The sequence below is a fragment of the Nansenia antarctica genome, assembly GCF_963989245.1.
Source record: "Nansenia antarctica genome assembly, chromosome: 19".
In the NCBI taxonomy this organism is placed as follows: Eukaryota; Metazoa; Chordata; class Actinopteri; order Argentiniformes; family Microstomatidae; genus Nansenia; species Nansenia antarctica.
Window position 1 is genome coordinate 11,121,609 of NC_137692.1, and position 21,627 is coordinate 11,143,235.

General features: G+C 41.2%; 1 protein-coding gene across 2 annotated transcripts in view; it reads right to left on the reverse strand.

Annotated features, from left to right (window-relative positions):
• LOC308174168 (cGMP-dependent protein kinase 1) overlaps positions 1–21,627 on the reverse strand; it is a gene marked incomplete at both ends in the record, with an annotated part of 94,729 nt that overhangs the window by 64,818 nt on the left and 8,284 nt on the right. For both annotated transcript variants that reach the window (XM_080549239.1, XM_080549238.1), the window contains one exon: positions 15,067–15,233. In XM_080549239.1, the coding sequence (XP_080405365.1) occupies positions 15,067–15,233 (167 nt within the window). The remainder of the gene's footprint in view (positions 1–15,066; positions 15,234–21,627) is intronic.

Here is a 21,627-nt window from a genome sequence, read left to right on the forward strand (position 1 = left end):
TTGACTATACACAGGCAGAGAAACTGTGTGAAACTCTCGCATCACAAGTAGTCATTCATGTTTACAAAGCGAACTGCAGTAACGTTAAAGATCCCATTATGAAAAACTCACTTTTTCTAGAAATGCGAACACAGCATCATTGGAATTTAAGATTATTACCTTCAACTGAAGGACATTTTTGACTATTATCTTCACAGTCAATAGTTTCTATTTCCAATGCAAAAAATAATCTTTCCATTTCTAAATCTTTTTTTTCTGTTGGATTGTTCAATTTCCTCCAGTTAAAGAGGGGTTTGGTGGTGGAGTTCAGTCAGTTCATAACACTTTGTTTAGTTAATGTTATGCCAATATAATGTTGTTTTATAATTAAAGTGATCAATTGAACATGACTTCCTTATAGACCACGCCCACTTCAGGCTTCATACAGATACATTTGCAGGTTGATACAGATACAGATACAGATAATGACTCTTTACACCACTAACACACACACACACACACACACACACACACACACACACACACACACACACACACACACACACACACACACTACCTTCAGTAGACCTTATATTCTACAGTAGACCTCTGCAACCTCTGGACTCTGTGTACCACGGTGCCCTGAGGTTCGTCACATGTTGCAAAGCCCTCACTCACCACTGTATCTTATATGTACCTCACTCACCACTGTACCTTATATGTACCTCACTCACCACTGTACCTTATATGGCAGAGTTGAGTGGCCCTCATTGGCTGCACGTCGTCTCTCACACCGGCACACCTTTATATATAAAGCCATTTTAGGCCTACTTCCCCAATATTTATGTGGTTATATTTCAAGAACCCAGAGTACTTACTCCTTACGTTCCAACGACTGTTATCTCCTAAATGTCCCCAAAGTTCGCACTGAATTCGGCAAACACTCCTTCATGCACTTTGTGCCCGCTGCCTGGAATTCATTACAGAGCACTCTAAACATGAAAGAACTAATTTCTCTGGGAACATTTAAAAACCTCGTGAGTAACTTGGAATCAGCCTCGTATCGTTCTTGCCCCTGTTTTGTATGAAAGTCTATTTATTCATATTGTTCTTGCTCCTGTTTTATATTTTATATTGTATATGAAAGTCCCATTGTTTTATCCTATTGCTCTGATCAAATTGTATTTAGTCTATTTTTTGTTGTTGATCTGGTGTTGTTTTATTGTGTAATTGTGCTGTTTTTTTGGGCTGTTGAAACGTGATGTTGAGCTGCTGTCTTGGCCAGGCTTCCCTTGAAAAAGAGACAATTGTGTCTCAATGGGACCGACCCTGGTTAAATAAAGGCTAAATATTTTTTTTTGAAAAAGACCTCTTCTACAGTACAGTAGACCTTCAGTAGACCTTCTCTTCTACAGAAGACCTGTATTGATGCTGTCCGGAGGGGCTTCTATTGACAACAATAACCTACTCTGTAACTTTCAAAAGTGACTTGAATACAAGCCTCTCATTTCGGGTGAATTCTGAGATATCAAAAATGACGCTCAACTAGGTGTGATATTGTGGCTTCCTGCCCTGGCCACCACAAACCAACACAAGTTTCCTTCAACTTAAGACGTGTTTACCTCAATGTTGAATCTTCCCCTTGATGTCACGTGGCATTGGTCTGAAAAAGACCCTCAACTGAAAACTTTCCATCAGAGCGAACCAATCGCTGCACGCCTGTCCTTTAATGGTGAACACTGTCTGCTCATCAACACGGAAACACACATCAGACCCTGCTCCTCTCAATCACTCACCATCAGACCTCCAGATGGACAGGCTGTGTGTCGCTCTGATGCTCTTATGTGAGTAAACCTTTGTTTTGTCTGACTTGATTTTGATCATTTATTTGTGGGGTTTTCATTTTCTTCAAGTATGATTTGACTAATACTTTCAAATCAGTTTTTGATGATTACTATGGGGTGGCCATTTTCAAATTGTGTTGTAGTAAAAGTGTACTATGTGTTGTGATATCCAAATCATACTCTGTTTCATCCTTCTTTCCCCTTGTTACAGGTGTTTCCTCCAGTCAGGATGGGATCTCTGGAGCAGAGGTGGAGCTGAGAGTCAGACCAGGAGACAACGTCACTCTCTACTGTGACCGCAGCATATCTGCTGGAGATAACACTGGGTGGTACAGGAAGAGCTCTCATGAAAACCAGCCTCATCTTTTCATATCAGAGGATTATACCAGGGATGACCATGAAGTTAAGACGAAGTTAACCGGTTTCCCTCGCTTCATGACGGTGTGGAACCCCTCTACTAAGACCTGGGATCTTCTGATTGAGAAGGTGTCTGAATCTGACCTGGGACTCTACTACTGTGGGACTATGGGGAGGGTGGTGGGGGGATGGAGTTATCTCCAGCGTGGAGATCTCTGCACCAGGCTTTCATTAGGTAAGAACACTGATTTTTCTCCTTGATATTTCCTTTTCAAGGTGTATATTGTTCAATGGTTTACTGGGAGGGGAGGGGATTACATGAGTCTAATGACTGTCTTCCTGTCTTCTGATGTTCAGTTAGATCATAATAGTGAGGCCAAGTAATGAGAACCAGGAAATACATTCAAGCAGGAAATACCCTCCTCAACCAGCCAACCAAGATGGACCTTAGACCCTGGAGAGGAACCTAGATGTGTCTCAGAGAGTAATTATTAATGTCAGCTTGTGTTCTATCCAGAGACCCTCCCCCGTTCTACTGAGAACCCCTCCCCTCCTGAGTCCCCCTCTCCTACTGAGAACCCCTCTCCTACTGAGCCCCCCTCCACTCCTGAGTGTGGACTGTGCTGGATTCTGTGTCCTGTCTGTGCTCTCCTCTCCTTCCTCCTCTCCTCCGCCTGTGTCTACCACTTCTGCAGGACCACAGGTACACTCACTCTCACTTCCTCAACCACTCCTTTCTTCACTATGTCATTTCCTTGCTCGTTCAGCTCTGTGATTCGACTGTAAACAAATTCAGTAACTCATACAGATCAATATCACGTCATAATGATCTCACTATGCATGCTGTAACCATCCATGATGTAAAAATATAACCCAAACACATGTAACTATTCTTGTTTGAATTTATATTGTGTTTTCTAATGGTGATAAACTCTTCTCTGCAGCTTCAACTGAATATCAGGTTCAGCAGAGCAGGACTGACACCAAGAGAGACAGCAGAGAGAAGGTAGGCCTGCTATTCAGTCATACTGGGTGTTGTAGTTTTATGAAGGGTGGCCATCTTGATCTGTAGTCCATGTGTATGGTAACAGTCATACTCATGGCAGCAGCATGTACAGTCATGACAAACAAAAGGGAGAAGGCAACAACATGTTGATAATATTATTTGAATAATATCAATATACCAATTCTATTTTTCTACCCCTCCCCCTCTCTCTCTCTCTGTCTCTCTCTCTCTCTTTCTCTCTCTCTCTCTCTCTCTCTCTCTCTCTCTCTCTCTCTCTCTCTCTCTCTCTCTCAGGAGGAAGGAGGCCTGGTTTACGCCACGGTGGATATCCGTCAGGGACCGAGGAGACCAAAGAAGAAGAGGACAGCCAAGAGTTCTGACTTCAGTACCTACACAGCCGTCAATTATAGCAGAGTGTGAGTGTCAGAGTTAGTGTGAGGCTGACTTGACTTCAGCATCAGCTGCAAAGACAAGCGATGATGAGAATCTGAATAGATTGATTTACTATTTTTTTAATTATCCTATTTTGCCTTAAGCAACTGTGTTTTCTTTTACCTTGTGCTTTTAAACGCTATAATTACAATAACTGTGTTCCTTTAAGTTGTTTTTAAAGCTGAAGTTGGAAACATAATTTTCAAACCATTCTTTTGACATTTTCATGTTAAAACATCTATATATATATTTTATATGCAAGTTGTTTCTTAATCTTAATCTTCATTTCATGTGTTAAAGTCCATTGACTGTTTTAATAAAGTTTGATTTGGTTGAAGCTCATTGCTATTATTCTGTCTCAACAACACGTGACATGTAGAGAGAAACTAGTGTGGTTTCTGCAGACCCCAAACCACCCCCCTATTCACAGAGCAGCAGAGCTAGCTGAACACACCACACACACACACACACACACACACACACACACACACACACACACACACTAGACCTTCTCTTCTACAGTAGACCTTCTCTTCTACAGAAGACCTTCAGTAGACCGTCTCTTCTACAGTTGAGCTTCTCTGCCATGCAAATCAGACTCTATAGTGCTATTATTCAAATCCCATACAAATGAAGCACCACTGGGGGAATGGTAAGGGCCCTCTAACAGGTCCCACCACAAGCCCCTTCAGAGCCTCTACATTCACTCAACCAACCAGCCTCAACCAGGCAATGAATCACCTGCTGTGGTTGAGGGCCAATATATTACCTGACATCTAGGTGAAAATGCAAAATATAGTATCATAAGAACGCAATCCACACATGAGGTGTACATCTGGTAACTGCCATCAAGCCTTCCATTATTATTTGAGTGCAGTACGTTTCGTTCCCCTGTATGCCATTCATTACTGTAATGTGGTCATTTTCATTTGAATGTGGGTGATAGTGGGACTATCTATATGAGGCTGGCCACACTCCAAACCAAATGATCCCTGCCCTTCCTGTCTGTTGATCAGCCCTGTGCAAATGTTGACGTTCAAGCACTTTTCATATACAGTGCCTATAGAAAGTCATCATACCCCTTCACTTTTTACACATTTTGTTGTGTTATAGACTCAATTTAAAATGTATTAAATTCAGCAATCCACACACAATACCCCATGATAACAAAGTGAAAACAAGTTTTTTGAAACTATATTAAATCATTTTGGAGTTAATATATTTGCTTTTATAGGGTATCTGATTTGCATAGATCCATTTCTTCAAAATACCTTCCGAAGGCACTGTACACTGTAGAATGCTTCTTCAACCAATTAGAATAGTGTATTCAACTAAGCTGTGGTATAGGTGCACATAACGCAACTGTGTGAAGGATGCATGTATGTATGTATGTATGTATGTATGTATGTATGTATGTATGTATGTATGTATGTATGTATGTACACACACACACATACACACACACACACACACACACACACACACACACACACACACACCCTTGTTATACCTGAGGAGCTCTCCAAAGCAGAACTTATAACTTTCACACAAATAACTAATTGAGTCTCCCAATAAAGCATGTGACATACAGTATGTGACACGTTCTAATGCTTTGGTCCTCATATCGGGATCCGATGTAATTATCAGACTTGTTGTGAGAGCCTGCTAACATGTAAAGTAGTGTTCTAGTTAACTAGGTAGCAGTGGGGATTCCTCACCGAATCCATTGCATTGCAGCATTTTGGCTTGACTAGCGAGTTTGTGTTGTGGAAAAAACGCTGAAATGTATTCACTTTGTTTTTTCAAGAAAAGTCTGATCGTTACATTAGGTCCCGATATGAGGACCAAAGCATTAGGACATGACACTGTCTTGATTGTCTCTCATATCATCTCCCTCTCCCCTATCTCTATATCAGCTGAAGAACCTCTCTCTCCCCACCCTGTTCTGCTTCTGATCACTTCCTGTTCCTCGGAGCAAATGTGGCAGCCTTGTAAATGTCACCTCAATAATAGCTCTCCCCCTACAACGGCCTATAATTAAGCAATATCACACGAGAGGGAGTGTGTTATACTGAATATAACTGTTGTATAAAAGCAATATCACACTCGAGGTCGTGCTGTTATACTGAATATCAGCACGGCTGTGATTGTCTTCTTGTCCAATCAAATTACTTGGTCGGAACTAACTGTTGTATAAAAGTATTTATTCAAGCATTCATTCAAGGGTTCATTTACTCATCCATTAAGTTAAATCAAGACTATATGACATGGTAACAGCAGATGCAGACCGTAAATAAAACCTTGCTACCTAATCAACGGTTAAAAACTAAATCTTTCAGGAGTTATGTCACATTTCACATGATTTCATAAACTAGGTTATATATCGCAAAACGTTTTTTATTCGTGGGTCGCATTTGACCCGCAGCGAGATGATTGATTAAAGACCCCAGGCCCTGCATAGGCCTAGACAACTAAGTTGCAAACAATGAAAAACAGAGACGTTTCACTGTCCTGGCTCCCCGCTGGTGGAAAGAGCTTCCCACTGCTGTCAGGACTTCAGAGTCACTCCCTATCTTCAGAGTCACTCCCTATCTTCAGAGTCACTCCCTATCTTCAGAGTCACTCCCTATCTCCCGCCACAGACTGAAGACCTCCATCTCTTCAGGCTACACCTTAACTGTCCCTCCTGAGAACTACTGGAAATATTCATTTAAAAAGAAAAAGATCCTTTCTCTAGCATTTTTGACTGCCAATGGCCTCTGCCCCTAGCATAGATTACTTTTTCTTTCAATGACTGATGGATAGATGATTCACTTACTTAGGCAAATGTATATTGTAAGTCGCTTTGGGTAAAGGCTGCTAAATACCAACAATGCATGTAGCCTAAATGTAAAACATAAGCACTTCGCTTTGCGTCGTGCCTAACCACCCCGCTAGCTGTGCCGATATCCATGACATACCACGGCTTCTCGTTCCATAACGCTTCAATGTAAAAACGATTGTTAATGAGGTTGGCTAGCTACTGTTGTTCATTTCCAGTGAAGTAGCCACCATCTTGTTGTGACATTTTTGTTTATCCCGCCCCTTCATCACTTTGATTGGTTTCTTCAAAACAAAACATGCCCCCCACCCCCAAACCCTACTTTTAGCAGATCGATAAACAAGCTTACTTAAGCTGACAAATGAACCTTTACAAGGTTTCAGGGTTGGCGAGTGGTTGCACTTTTCACCAGCACGCGTCACATATTCAGCATTGGTGGAGAAATGATTATAGGAACAACCTTTTTCAATGCAATGTCCAAGCAACTTATTAAATATGAGACATACATGATTCTCATCATTTAAATCACTTATACTTGGCACTGCAAGTCTGGTCATGATCGCACTCATAATCAATCGCACCTCTGAGCTTGGTCACTCAAGGGGAAAGTTGAGCTTAATAGCCTTTCGTCTTTGGCTCGCCTCATTGGCCAGTGAGCACAGAATCCATCTCTGTGAACATACCGACCAATATCTCCCAACTCAAAGAGGAGATGAAAAAACTTCAGCCGTTTAAGCCTGACTGAATCTCAGAGAGCAGCCCTCTGTTCATGGCGAAGGCTGCACAGCCTGGCAGCCTCGGGGTTAAACTGAGGCTGGAAGAACATCAAAAACTGCTGTGAATGAACAACAACATATGAAATGATCATCATAAATTTTTTTTAAATCTAAAGCTATGAATAAAATGGAAATGAATTGTCCTACAATGATAGGGATTCTATACAACAACAGCAAAAAAGTATCAGGGCCTACGCTTTCCACTCTCTCCCATTCCAGGTCTCGTCCACTGGGGGCTTTATCAAACACCAGCCTAGGGTGTGAGATACACTACAACAAGGTCACAGAGAGGTGACAGTGGCAGGAGAAACTAAAGAGGATTAGAACGGGAATAAAATATGCATGAAATGAAATGAAATGTAAATACATTGTACATTTTCCCATGCCGCAGCTTCCCAATGCTGTCAGGATTGCAGAGTCACTACCTATCTTCCACTGTAGACTGAAGACTAATCTCTCTCTGGCTAAATGGAGTGATTTACATTCCAAAGCCTTATTCCAAAGCGCTTTACCATGGCCTCACATTCACACGACAATGGCTGCAAGCTACGACGCAAGGGAGCAATTTGGGGTTCAGCGTCTTGCCCGAGGACACCTCGACGCGTGGCCAGTCGGGGTTCGAACCGCTGACCTTGCAATTATTCGACGCCAGCTCTACCTCCTGCGCCACAGCCGCCTGACTGGGTACATCTTGACTGTCCCTCCTAAAGACCTCTTTACTCCCTAATACTCCTCGGTACAGTTACATACATGTTAATAATACAATTAAAAATGTAAAAAATGTAAAATGAACAAATAAATAAACTCTAGCACTGTGACCTCTATGGCACCTGGTCCTAGCAGAGTTTGGCTTATGATGACTGATATATATATATATATATATATATATATATATATATATATATATATATATATATATATATATATTCACTTACTTTAGACAAATGTACTTGTTGTAAGTTTCTTTTGATAAAAGTAGAAATTCATTTAAGTCTGCTACCCATTGACCCCACCAGATGCTGGTTATCTTCTCTGGTGATGCCCCTGTACTGCAGACATCTTCAGTTGTTTTGAGGTATTTTTGCCTAAAATCTTCAGCATGTCCAATTGGATTTTAATCTGACAATTGACTTTGGTCGTCACAGACGTTCCACTTTTTGTCCCTGGCAAAACCACATAGTTTGCTTGTACTCAAGCAGACAAGATGTTTATGTACATCTCAGAGTACATTATGCTGTTGGCATCAGCAGTAACATTAAGAAACGTTAGCCAGTCCTAGTGGCAGCTACTCATGATGACACAATCATAACACCCCCCCACACAGGCACACACACACACCATATTTCACAGATGAGGTGGTATGCTGATCCCTTTTTCTCTAAACTTTCCACTTGCAATCACTGCTATATGATAATATTGATCTTATCTGTCCACAAGACCTATGACCAGCTGCAGGCTTTTTAGGCATGTTTTAGGAAACTGTTACCTCACCATCTTTGTTGAGCATAACTATTACACATACACATGTACGCCTAACTCCTAGAGAGTGTTCCTGATCTGTGGGACTGTTATATCGGAGGTTGCTACTTCCTTGTCCCAACAGCCAGTTTGCGATCGCAGAGCTAAAATGTTTCCCTCTTTACGGTTTCAAGATCCTATTTATTTTATACATGTTTTTAATAAAAATGAATAGTAGCAACATTTAAATGTTCAATGTTTAAATGTTTGATCTACTGCACTGTGTGATGGTATGTTAGCAGGCAGAGAGTGAGTCATTGTCCTTAAGGAGAGCGAGGATGGCAGTGACATCAGAGTATTTGAAGTAGGTGGTGTTGGGGGATGGGCAGTCACTGGTCTAAGTGTGTACAGGAATGAGCTAAGAACACATCCTTGAGGTGCACCGGTGACGGTGGTGATGATTGGTGATGTAGTTCTGCCTACCCTTACTGCCTGGGGTCGGATACTAAGGACGTTTTGGATCCAGTGGATATGGGGTGATGGGACTTTGAGGGGGTCAAATGTTATGATCATCTGATGGAGCTGTATGGTGTTGAAGGCTGATTTGAAATCCACAAAGAGTATCCTGGCGTAGTGCCCAGGAGACTCCAGGTGTTCAAGGAGTGTTTGGAAGTAGTATGCCACAGCACTCTCCCTGTCTCGGTTGGCCTTGTAGGAACGTGTATGAGTATCCAGTTGTGGAATGACAGGAGGGTTAAGCACTTTATCATGATGGTGGTGAGGGCTACAGGCCTGTAGTGGTTCAGCTCAGAGGGGTAGCGTCTTTGGTATGGGTATGATCGTGGATGTTTTCCATAGGACAGGGATTGTGGCCAGGTATGGTCACTGAATCCGATCACAATGCAAACACAATTGAGTCTGCAGAACATAAATATTTGAATACCTGATCTGGACCGAACATCTGTCATCAGATCTAGATCTGGTCACTTGTGGACCAATCACACCTCTCAAACATGCTCCACAATTTATTCATTCAGATGATGAGATAAAAATTCATAAAAATTCAGTATTGCTTAATATTGCTCTGTGATGAGGGAGACACTTACAGTTTTGACCGGTACAGTACTGTATACAGGTAGGCCAACAGACTTGAACTAGATGGAGGAAATTGAAGCCACACACACACACACACTCCCTGAGTAGGCTGGGCAGTTTGCAAGGCAGCATGAAAGAGTGTACATGTAGCCTACTGTGCTCTATAAAAACACAGTCCTTGCATTCAGACCAAGTATGGTGTGTGATGGGTAAACTATTGTAAGAAAGGGACTACTATTGGTCAATGGTCAGTGAAGTGCATTGCTTTCACAGCAACAGTTCTCTCAAACTCTGATTGGAGTTTGGACTATACACAGACTATACACAGCCCTCCTTGAGCCAGAGAGAGTGGATTTCATTCCAATCATACTGTATTCAAACCAAAAACCAACTCAAATGTTCAACACACACTGTCTCTCTTTCAGTATGACTAAGGTTCATCTTCTACAATTCACAACTTTATGAGTATTGTCTATGGATTGATGGCAAATTATTTTAAATGTAATCAATTTTAAATGTAATCTATAACACAACAAAATGTGAAAAAGTGAAGGGGTCTGAATACTTTCCAAAGGCACTGTATGAATGAATGAATGGTCTTTATTGTCATTGATATAGTACAGGTACCAAACAACGAAATTTGTGAGGGGGGGCTCCCCTGGTGCTAGGAAAAAAAAAAAAAAAAAACAAGAAGGGAAAGGAGCTGGTCTACATAAATAAAGGCTATGTACACTATCCACTATACTATACTATACAAATAAAACACTGTGCTGTACTCTATGCTATGCTATACCTATTCTAACATTTCCTATTCTCTGAACCTTATGTACCCTAGGGTTGTCATATTGCACATAGTGTTATTGCACATTCATTTAAAGTGTCACAGTTTGCAGGCTTGAAATGTACACATTTGTGCCTCAGCACTACACCTGATTTCAATCTGTATAGGCCATATACATTGGACTTCAATGTAGCTTTTGCACTACTGCTTGTTTGCACATACCATATTTATTGTACTAGTATACATCTTGCATTACGTTATGTAACATACCTCAAGACCTTGTTCTGTACATATCATATTGATATTCATCTCATGTATATTAACTTTTTATATTCATTTATTTATACTCACTGTAATACCTGTACTGTAATACCTTGCACTGTCCACATAATTATGTCTTGTGTTGGTTAGATGCCAAATGTAGATGCAATTGACAATAAAGTTGAATCTAATCTAATCTAATATCTATTTCTACAGTATGTCTATATCTATGAAATGGAACAAAGGTAAGCGGTAAACTTGCCAAATATTAAAGAAAAATGTTTAGGTTACCAAAAACTGAAAAATAATGTACATTTCAGAGTTATAAAAAATATCTTTTTCAGGGAACAAGTAATGGGTTAAGAACGTACAGCTTTTCTGCAGCAATGGAAGTAAATGAAGCCTTGAAAGTTGATCGCAAACAATTCCTACAGGTGTCCCAACTTTTTTGTTTATTAATTACAAACCCTCTGTCTATATAAAAGCAGTGTTGGAACAGACTGTTACTACACCCTCTGTAGCATTATTTGGACAATAGAGAGAAAAAGGCATATTAACAAAGGAAGACAAACAGACCATTATAACCCTTAAAAGTGTATGTCGTTCCTTTAGATCAATTGCATAGAAAGCCAAGGTGTCAGAGAGTACAAAAGCACTTGGAAACTGGAGGAAACTCTGACAGGAAGAGGTCTGGCAGACCCAAAGCCACAACATAAAACAGAAGACAAGTTTCTGAGAGTCGACAGCTAGCGTGATAGGTGGCTCACAGGATAACAGCTTCAAGCACAGCTTAACAGTGGTCAAAGTAAGCAAGTCTTAGTCTAAGCAAGTCTATTGTTCTATATGCATTATCTGTGACATTATTCTCCTGCTCCAGCAGCCAGGGGGGGGGGGGGGCGGTGGGGGGCGGTGGTGCGCTCTTTCAGGCTTAATAACTCTGCTTCCCCGGGGTGCTTCGATGCGAACAAAGCATAACTTCCCTGGGTGCTAGAGTCAACACACCATAGAGACCGTATGAAAATGGGAAAGATAACCAACCTTGAATGGACTCGATAGGGTTCTCCTATCGAGATCGACAGACCAGATTCAGAGTACATTGAGACATTACATTGCGTAAATGTCAATAAAAACTGGAGAAATTGAGGTGTTCTAAAAATGTTGACCGGTAGTGATTGAATATATGTGACTCAAGATGGTCCAGGGTTAATCCAGCCGCAAACGGCACCGGCTTCAAATCACTGTTCAAAGTTCTTCCTATATAAAAGACAGATTTTCATTTAGTTATTTAATTAATTTAAATTAATTGAATGTAATTATTTATTTATTTTTGAAGTACCCACTCTATATTTTTCCCATTAAATATGTGTACTTTATCAGCGAAATAAGCTTGTTTTGCGATGTTTTCTCCTGGGCTTGGGGGAGGGCGAATGGTTTCATTGTTTGGTTTCATTGGCTATTAAGGTGGATGGAGGTAGCCTATGGCTGAGCGAGGGAGGAGGAGACACAAGCATGCTCTATGTTTACCTACATACGACAGCTGTGTTTAGGCTTACTACAGCTCTAAACAATCTGTGGACACCCAAACATTGGACACCGATTACGCAAAATAAAGAAGATGTTTTGGGTACTATACTGACATCTATCAATGATTGTTGATACACTCACCGGCCACTTCATAAGGCACACCTTGCTAGTACTGGGTTGGACCCCCTCTTTTGCCTTCAAGACAAATCTGCCTTCTCCCACCGAAGGAATATTGCCAGACTCCGACCGTCACTCTCTGAGTCTGTTGCTGAAACCCTGGGCCAATGCGTTTGTGACCTCCCGTCTGGACTACTGCAATGGTGTCCTGTTCAGGTTACCCAACAAAGCCCTGGACAGGCTCCAGTATGTCCTAAACTCTGCTGCCAGGGTTCTCACGCACACAAAGCCCTGGCAGCACATCAGCCCCATCCTCATCCACCTCCACTGGCTTCCGGTCAAGTCCTGCATCTCATACAAAATCCTCCTCCTCACCTACAAGTCTCACCTATGTACAACTAAAGTCCAAACTGGTCCGGCTGATGCAGACTGCGTAGAAGATCATAGGGGTGAAAGGCCACTCATCCCTGCAGTCTATTTTTTATAGAAAGAATAGAATTCTCATGAATCCCTCTCATGTCCTACATGCAGAGTTTGACCTGATGCCCTCTGGGAGGAGGTTTAGAGTCCCCCGCTCTAGATTAAACAGGTTTAAAAATCATTTTATTCCGGTTTCAGTTAAACTTTTAAACAGCACCTGATGAATGTTGGATAGATTTTACTTATCATTTTACTGCTACTCTTGTCTGAATCAGGGTTGCCTTCTGTCTGTGTTTTAACATGTATTGTCTGTTGTTCTTTTTTGGCTGCAGTGTGGTGTAAGCCCAAAACAAATTTCCCAGTCATGGGACAATAAAGTGACTTTTGACTTTTGACGTGACCTACATGCCCCTCCCCGAAACCTGCGGTCTTCAGACTCTGGCCTGCTTGCCACCCCCAACACCAACCTGCGAACCTTTGGGGACAGAGATTTTTGTGTGGCAGCCCCCACCCTCTGGAACTCTCTCCCTGCGGTGATCCGCAACACCCCCACCCTGGACGCCTTTAAAACGGCCCTCAAGCACCACCTGTTCACCAAGGCCTCCGGCCTCTAGTTCTGTTGTTGTTTTTGTTTTTTTAGCTCAGACTCCTCGCTAAAACAAGGACCTATCTTCCGCAGAAGGACCTAGAGAAGGTGATCCATGCCTTCAATGCAACCCGGCTAGATTACTGCAACTCATTGTATGTTGTTGGCATCGACCAGTCCCTGCTCCGTTGGCTGCAGCTAGTTCAAAATGCTGCAGCTCGGTACCAAGAAGCGTGACCACATCACCCCAATCTTGGCTTCACTCCACTGGCTCCCCGTCCGCTTCCGTATTGATTTTAAATGACTTTTGATTGTTTTTAAAGCACTGAACGGGCAGGCGCCCCCGTACTTGGCCACCACACTCCATCCAGAGCCCTTAGGTCAGCTGACCAACTGCTTCTGGAGGTCGCTAGGACCAAACTAAAAACTAGAGGGGACAGAGCCTTCTCCAAAGCAGCCCCTAGGCTCTGGAATAGCCTCCCCCTCCACATCAGATCCGCCCAGAGCATTGAGGCTTTTAAAAAAACTAGCTAAAACACATCTCTTCTACCTGGCCTTTATAAGTTATTATTATTTATTATTATTATTCAGAACTGCCTTAATTCTTCGTGGCATAGATTCAACAAGGTGCTGGAAACATTCCTCTGAGATTTTGGTCCATATTGACATTATAGCATCACACAGTTGCTGAAAATCCCCAAAATATCCCCCACATCATTACACCACCACCATATTTTCTTTTTTTCTGAAACAAAACACTAGAGAAGGTTGTGCAGGACAATTCCAGTAGATCAGCACTTTCTGAAATACTCTAAACAGCCCGTCTGGCACCAACAACCATGCCACGTTCAAAGTCACTTAAATCACCTTTCTTTCCCATTCTGATGCTGGTTTGAACTTCAGCAGATCGTCTTGACCACGTCTACATGTCTAAATGCATTGAGTTGCTGCCACGTGATTAGCTGATTAGATATTTGCGTTAACAAGCAGTTGAAAACTCAGTACCCTTTGCCTTTCTATTTGTAAACATATTTAAAAATATCAAAACATACCATCCTATAATGGATACAATGCTATATTGCTCTTTAATGGACAATCCCACTTCCTAGGAGTGATCCAATATGGCACATAGAATCTATGAAATGTGCTGCAGATTCCCTAATTAAACTAAAAATTAAATAAAAACTCCCTCTGGCGGTCCCAATCAATATGATGGGGGGTAAAATCACACAAACACAATATATTTAAATGCCACTGTTCTAGATCTACCTAGAGCAAGGAAACCTTTACACCGACACACATAGCACACACCCACATACACAAGCGCACACACATACACACAGACTAACATACATCTCTGAGAAGAATTATGCTCTGTACCAAACAGTACCGTCTTCATCCTCCCACCAGTATGCACTGTGCAGGTTAGAGTAATACTAATACAGTATGCACTGTGCAGGTTAGAGTAATACTTCACCAATACTACAGTATTTACCTTATCTTAGGTACACAGGAAGAGAACAGAGATGATTCAAATAAACAAACATCTTAACAATACAACAACAATACAATTGCAATAAACGTTGACACTAAATCAGTGTTAGCGTACCTTCCATGACATAGACCAAAGATCCCACATCTCCCTCCTTGATGATGCAGCTGTCTTTCCCATAATCCACAGGGTACATGCAGTCCACGATCTCCTGGATCTGAGACAGCTCGAGGTTCTTCATGAAATCATTGTCCAAGATGGCCTCCTTGATCAGGTCCTTGGACCTGGGGGGAGAGAGTGTCAAAGACATTTAGAAAATTAGTACTAATATTACTTAGTATATTACTAATATACCGGTACTGTATGTCATTGGCTATTTTATCCACAGCGACTTACAGTACAGTGAGTGCATATTTTGGTATACTTTAGAATATATCATTTATATATATGAACATAATATATTGTGTAACATTCTGTTTTAAGAACACCTTTAAAGAAATGCCTCTACTTTACATCCTGCTAAAGGAATGCTAGTATAGGCACTGAGCAACACATCAAACCCCAAACAATGAGGCTAGATCCTCAACTACTTCACTGATATTGATCACTTCTGTGTGATATTGAGCACAGTGTCTTCAGTAATGCATTTCTAGCCTCATATTACAAATGTGCTTCCAACAGATCTCCAGAAAAGGAATCTTTGACAAAAGATGTTCTCAACGTGAAACTACCGGAAACAACTCCAACAATAATACCAAGGTCTTACAGACACGGATTGATCTAATTCAAAGGTACACATTGCAAGACAAATTAGCTTAGACTGTGCTACAAGGACGATTCACAAAGAGCTCTGAACTGCAGTGAACCAAGAGAAGCTATTTCCCTGCTATGATATGCAGTGTAACCTTTAACTCCGGAAAACAGGAATAAACACATCCAAGCTAATATGCAATAATCAAGAGGTGGTTGTATGCATGAAGCATAACAACACAGAATATGATCTTGCATATTATTTCATTATATCAGAGCTGCCATCTTGTTTTTAAGGGAATACTGATTCGGAAGGAACACAGGGTTTAAAGTATTTTTTAAAGTCAAATTGTTGTTCGCTTGTACGTTTCATAAACGAGTTGGTTCCCCAAAAGCTTTGTAGCATTACGATAAGGTTAAGACACATTTTGCTTATAACATTGTAGTTAACTAGTCATGTGACAAATCCAAATAAAATGTTACTGACAACATTTTGAGTGATGATATCATAGAATAATGGTCAGAAGGCAGAGGGACACACAGAAAGAAAACCAAATGGAGCGAGAGTACATGAGAGAATGTGTGATAGGGCAGAGGCATGAGAGATGAGTAGAAGTAGAAAGGGAGGGAGGGAGAGAGAGGGGGGAATGGAGAGACATATATTTGAATATGGGGAGAGTATAAAGAGGGAGAGGAAACAAAAGAGGGGGAGTGACAGGAGGTAAAGATTGGTCAGTGAGAAGAAAGTGATCAAGAAGGGTGGAAGGGAGGACAGAAGAATGGGGAGAGTGAGGGAGAAAGAGAGATGGAGGGAGGGAGGAAGAGCTAGAAAGCCATACACATATTATCATTTGATGTCAAAGTCATTGCCATTTACAAAATGTTGATGAGGTAATTATGGACCCCACAGGTGAGAGAAGCTGTACTAATAGAGGGGGGTGCCTATACAGAGGTGACATCATCACTCCATCTCAACTCAACTGGATAATGGAGATGTTCTGTCTTGCTCACACAATTTCCACACACTTATGTAGATTTAACCTTTAAAACAGTACTAAATGGCCGTGATAAATTGGTAACGACCAAGGAATGAGATCACATGATCAAAAATGTTCAGTGGAGAGTGCTGTTTGGATCCAAACATTAACATACTGATGTGGTTGAGCCTTTAGCCTTTATGTACCATTTGTACAGTTTGTTTGTTTGTTTGTTGGATATGCACACATTGGCCCATATTTTGCATTTTCAAATGTGTCAGTGTGGCCAAAGAGGGCCGCAACATGCACAACTACACGTGGTATCTTTAACCGACATACTGTATCTAGATAAATAAAGATAAGACAGAATTATAGTAAATGGTTTCATAGGGAGATCTGTTATTGGAAGCTGAGTTAGTCAGTTGAGTGTCACGTGGGCTCAATGTGACCCATCTCTGTAAACGAGGCTAATCGAATGTAACAAGGTTAATCCAACGAGGAGACTCGTCTTTGAAGACTAGCTTTATGTCGCTATCGATAAAAAGAAAGAAGGACAGGAGCAGCGTCTACCCCTCAAAGGATGCTGGGAGTAGAACTCCAGGGGACCAATTTTAAGTGTTGCCCATGCTTTAAAAGTAAAACCCCGTTCTACGAAAACAGTGTCATACACAAACCTCCTCCTTTTTAGGAGCAATCATTCACACCGGGAGATGTCCTCAACGGCACACTATGCCGGTCTCTGCTTTTGATATTCATTTGAAAAAACAGGTCGAGTCTGGGGAAGCAGACAACATTTGACAAGCGAGATTTCCAACCAATGTCAATGTTTTTTCCAATGTCAATGTACTACATAATGTAACAGAACCTGTACAACACTTGGGTTCTCAGAGCCAAACTGACCGTGAAAACCTAATATTGCAGTAGAAATACAAAAAATTCCAAAACGTCTTCAACTGAACTGCAATCATCAGGGTTACAAATTTCAGGCATTTCATATCCAAGAAACATTGTGCAAAAGATGACCTGCTGTATTTCCTCTTTGGTTGTGATGTAACATTAGGCTTCCCCATCCATCAAATTATTCTTCAAAGAACGATCTGTTCTCTAAGGGAACTCTCTTCTTAGAGATACCCTGGCAGCTAACAAGACAACCCAACATAAAACAACCTCGACATCATTGTCATAATGACTGAAATGTTTTGGCATAATTGTGAGAAAAAAGATACAGTACTCTAGAACACTACCTTTCTATAATATATATGTACTATAATATATACATAATATATATTATATTATATATGTATATATTATATCTATGTTCAGCCCTCACCCTTCATCTTAACCCTCGGAAAGAAGAAAGAGCAAAGTAAAGAGAGGAGACGCACTGTCTTAAAACACAGCAGTCCTGTTTCCCGAGAGAAATCTGCATTCCTCTGGAAGCTTCCCTCCTTAACCCCATCCCTGCCCCTGACAGATTTACACACAGGAAAGGAGTGAGGGTCCCTGGCTTCATCTACTAGAGTCCAGACCCCCTCAGTAGAGCCTCCAGTGCCCCCCCCCCCCCCCCGCCCTTCCATGCCCTCTGGTCTTCCATGCCCTCTACACTGTAGCCAGACCAGCCCATCGCATTATACATCAGCCCATCTCTCCTCCTCTCCTCCTTTGAAAGAGAAGACTATTATTTGCTTTGATCCAAGAGTCAGGTATGGGGGACTGAACATGGTCTCTTCCTTAAAAGGAGAAAATATGCTCTTTTAGAGGGAAAAAAAGGAAAGAAGCCAGGGAAAAGGGGGAGAGAGAGAGGGATGGAGGGGAGGGGCAGAGGGAGGGAAGGAGAGAGAGAGAGAGAGAGAGAGAGAGAGAAAGAGAGAGAGATACACAGGGATACACACATTCCAGAAGACTAAAAGGAAAGATAAAGAGAATAAAAATAGAACAGAAAGAGCAATGTTCCTTCGTTTTCATAAGAAATCCCACAGAACATTTTCGGAGAACAGTTTTCCCAAACCAGTGAATCATATAGGCCCAAATGAGGGAAATAGAAAATAAAGACCCAAAAAAGTCAGCAGATTCAAATGTTGAGATACCAAACCTAGGCTACATTTAGCCTTTATGCTAACGCATCAAATCAGAGGAGAATCAATTGTCAGTTATTGTCATAATCAAAGATAATATTGTCAGATTAGGGGTGAGATATTGATCCTCTACCCATTGAGTAAACGCTACGTTGCTCTGCTCTAATCAATGTAGAACCAGAACCGAGACTCATTCTTGTGTACCTACAAGTGTTTTGCAATCATTAATGTCTGCTTCTTCAAGATAATGAGTTTAAATTATCTTGGCCAATTGGCCAATGCCAATCACAATACACAATGCTCTCAGCCAATCACAATACTTGTTTTCATAAACCTGTTAAAAAAAAGTAGGTATAAATCGTAATCCATCAATGTCAAACTGACACTATTAGAATCTAAAACTAACAATAGAGATCACATCATGAGCAACCTGTCAACTGTAGACACATCTGATATCAAATCACTCAGTTTCCAGAGTGATATCTTAAGGACAGTTGGTGAGATGTGAGATACAGACTTTTAGACAATATGTATTAGTCTAACTGTCTTTATCCGTTTCCATGTTCACTACCTTCCCTGTAGTCCTATCTGAGCCTGGAAACACTGAAAGCCTCTTCAGGGGAACTCCACAGACAGACATGTAACTGCATTTCGTTGTATAGTACTTACTGTATACTAGTCTGCAATGACAATAATATTGAATCTAATCTAATCTAATCTAAACATGTGAAGGCAGAGACAGGTTGGCTCTCTGTGTCCTCAACAGACACCTGTGCTCAGCCAGGGCACATACTCAATAGAGTTGTTAAGTCTGACGTCAAACGTGACATTTAGCAATTTCCGGGTCCAAACCAGAATTTCCCCGCACCATAGTACCAGTGTACTACAGCGGTAGAATGACAGTTCAATAGTTTTTTAGACTCGGATCTATTCATACAACAAGGGACACAGCACTTTCCAGTTTTTCCCATATTTGTCAGCGTCTTTGAGCCTCGGAAAAGCACTATATAAGTAAGTATAATGAATTATTATTATTATTGAGGCATTTTCGAGGAGAGCGCCTCAGCCAACATTGGACCCGGAAACACGTCACGACTTAACAACCGAATAGAGTTGGGATATGGTGAATTTCAGTGCTAACAAATGAGAGCACTTTCAAAGGTTTCTCAAACTGGAAAAGAGAGGCTTTTTACATCAACCTTTATTTGATTAGATTTTTGATTTAGAAGTTCAAATCACTTCCTGAGTTGACTGAAATGCAATTGAATTGGCCACGTTGGCTCTGTGTATCCTCATATGACACCTCAGCAAGGACACATACTGTAGCTAGCCAGCTGACCGTGTCTGTCTCAAAGCAGGAAAACAAAGGCCAGTCGATTCGAATGGCTAGCTGGGTGGGTGGTACTTCAGCAACACACAGCTGACAGGTAGAAAGTGGAATGAATTACTTGTTGCTTTTCAAATAACAAACCTCCCTTTGTGTTGACTGTTCCTCAATGAAGCCCTCAAAGCTTTGTACATTACAGGCCACGGGGAGAAAGCCATTCTTATCTGGGCTAGCCAGGACACAGCTGGTGTCTCAGCCGAAGCCATTATTCAGGTTTATAATCTGTTCCTTTTGATATATCACGTCCTGTAAAACACCATGTTTGGAAATAAAGCGAAACATTAGAGTACCAGTCAAAAGTTTGGACACACTTTCCCAGAATGGGAAAACGTTCGACTGGTAGGCCTACTGTATATCCAGCAGCCCTGTAAATACATTAAAAGAAACGAAAAGAAAAGTATTGTTTAGGTGTGTGTGTGTGTGTGTGTGTGTGTGTGTGTGTGTGTGTGTGTGTGTGTGTGTGTGTGTGTGTCTATGCTCAGAGGTGAGTGTATTGATTTAGTATCACACACACCAGGCAAATACTGCCAACTTCAGCAAGGCTTGTGGGAAATGTCTCTAGCCATTATTCCTATTCTAAGAATGAGACCACAGCTGTTTGTTTGTGAAAGAAATATAGACAGAGAGAGAAAGAGATATATCTAAGAGGCATGATGTAACTAATAAAGCATCATTTACTCTCGTTTTAGCCAAGGTGACACTCAAAGAGTGTCAGATATCACTTTTAGAAAAAGCTATCAAAATGCTATTCTAGACATTCTGGATCTGCACTGTTGCACTGCGAGTGCATCTGAACGGCGCTGTGTGTGTGTGTGTGTGTGTGTGTGTGTGTGTGTGTGTGTGTGTGTGTGTGTGTGTGTGTGTGTGCGTGCGTGCGTGTGTGTGTGTGTAGCTACTATACTCTATCCTTTTCCAAAACTAGTGAATACTATAGCCCACGTTTGGTGTAATAGAAAATAAAGACAGAAAAAGTAGCAGATTCAAGAGAGGGAGAATGAATAAGGATTAAAATACCCCCCAGGGTATTAACAGGATATGACAACTCTAACTGAGCCACATGGGGAGGCAAAACACAATCCAGTATTTATCCCGCTGTGCATTCATCGGAAGCCCTTAATTTGACATATCAACACCAATACACACAAGTGCCTTACCTGATACACACAAGTGCCTTACCTGATACACACAAGTCGTGAGTTTAGAATGATAAGGTTCTATCTCCGTTTAGAATTATAAGGTTCTATCTCCGTTTAGGGCAGTTCAGAGATATTGAGCGTCAAAGTTTGTACATTCCATTATGTTTTGTGAGATGGAACCTTTGTATTTTATGAATGACTAACTCAAAAATGTCAACATTTTAAAAAATAACACCACACAGGCATTAATAAACACCTAATGGATCAGATTATGTAAAAAAACTCAATTTTGATAAAAAATGGAGATAGAACCTTATAATTCTAACGTCACGAAGTGCCTTACCTGTCCTGAC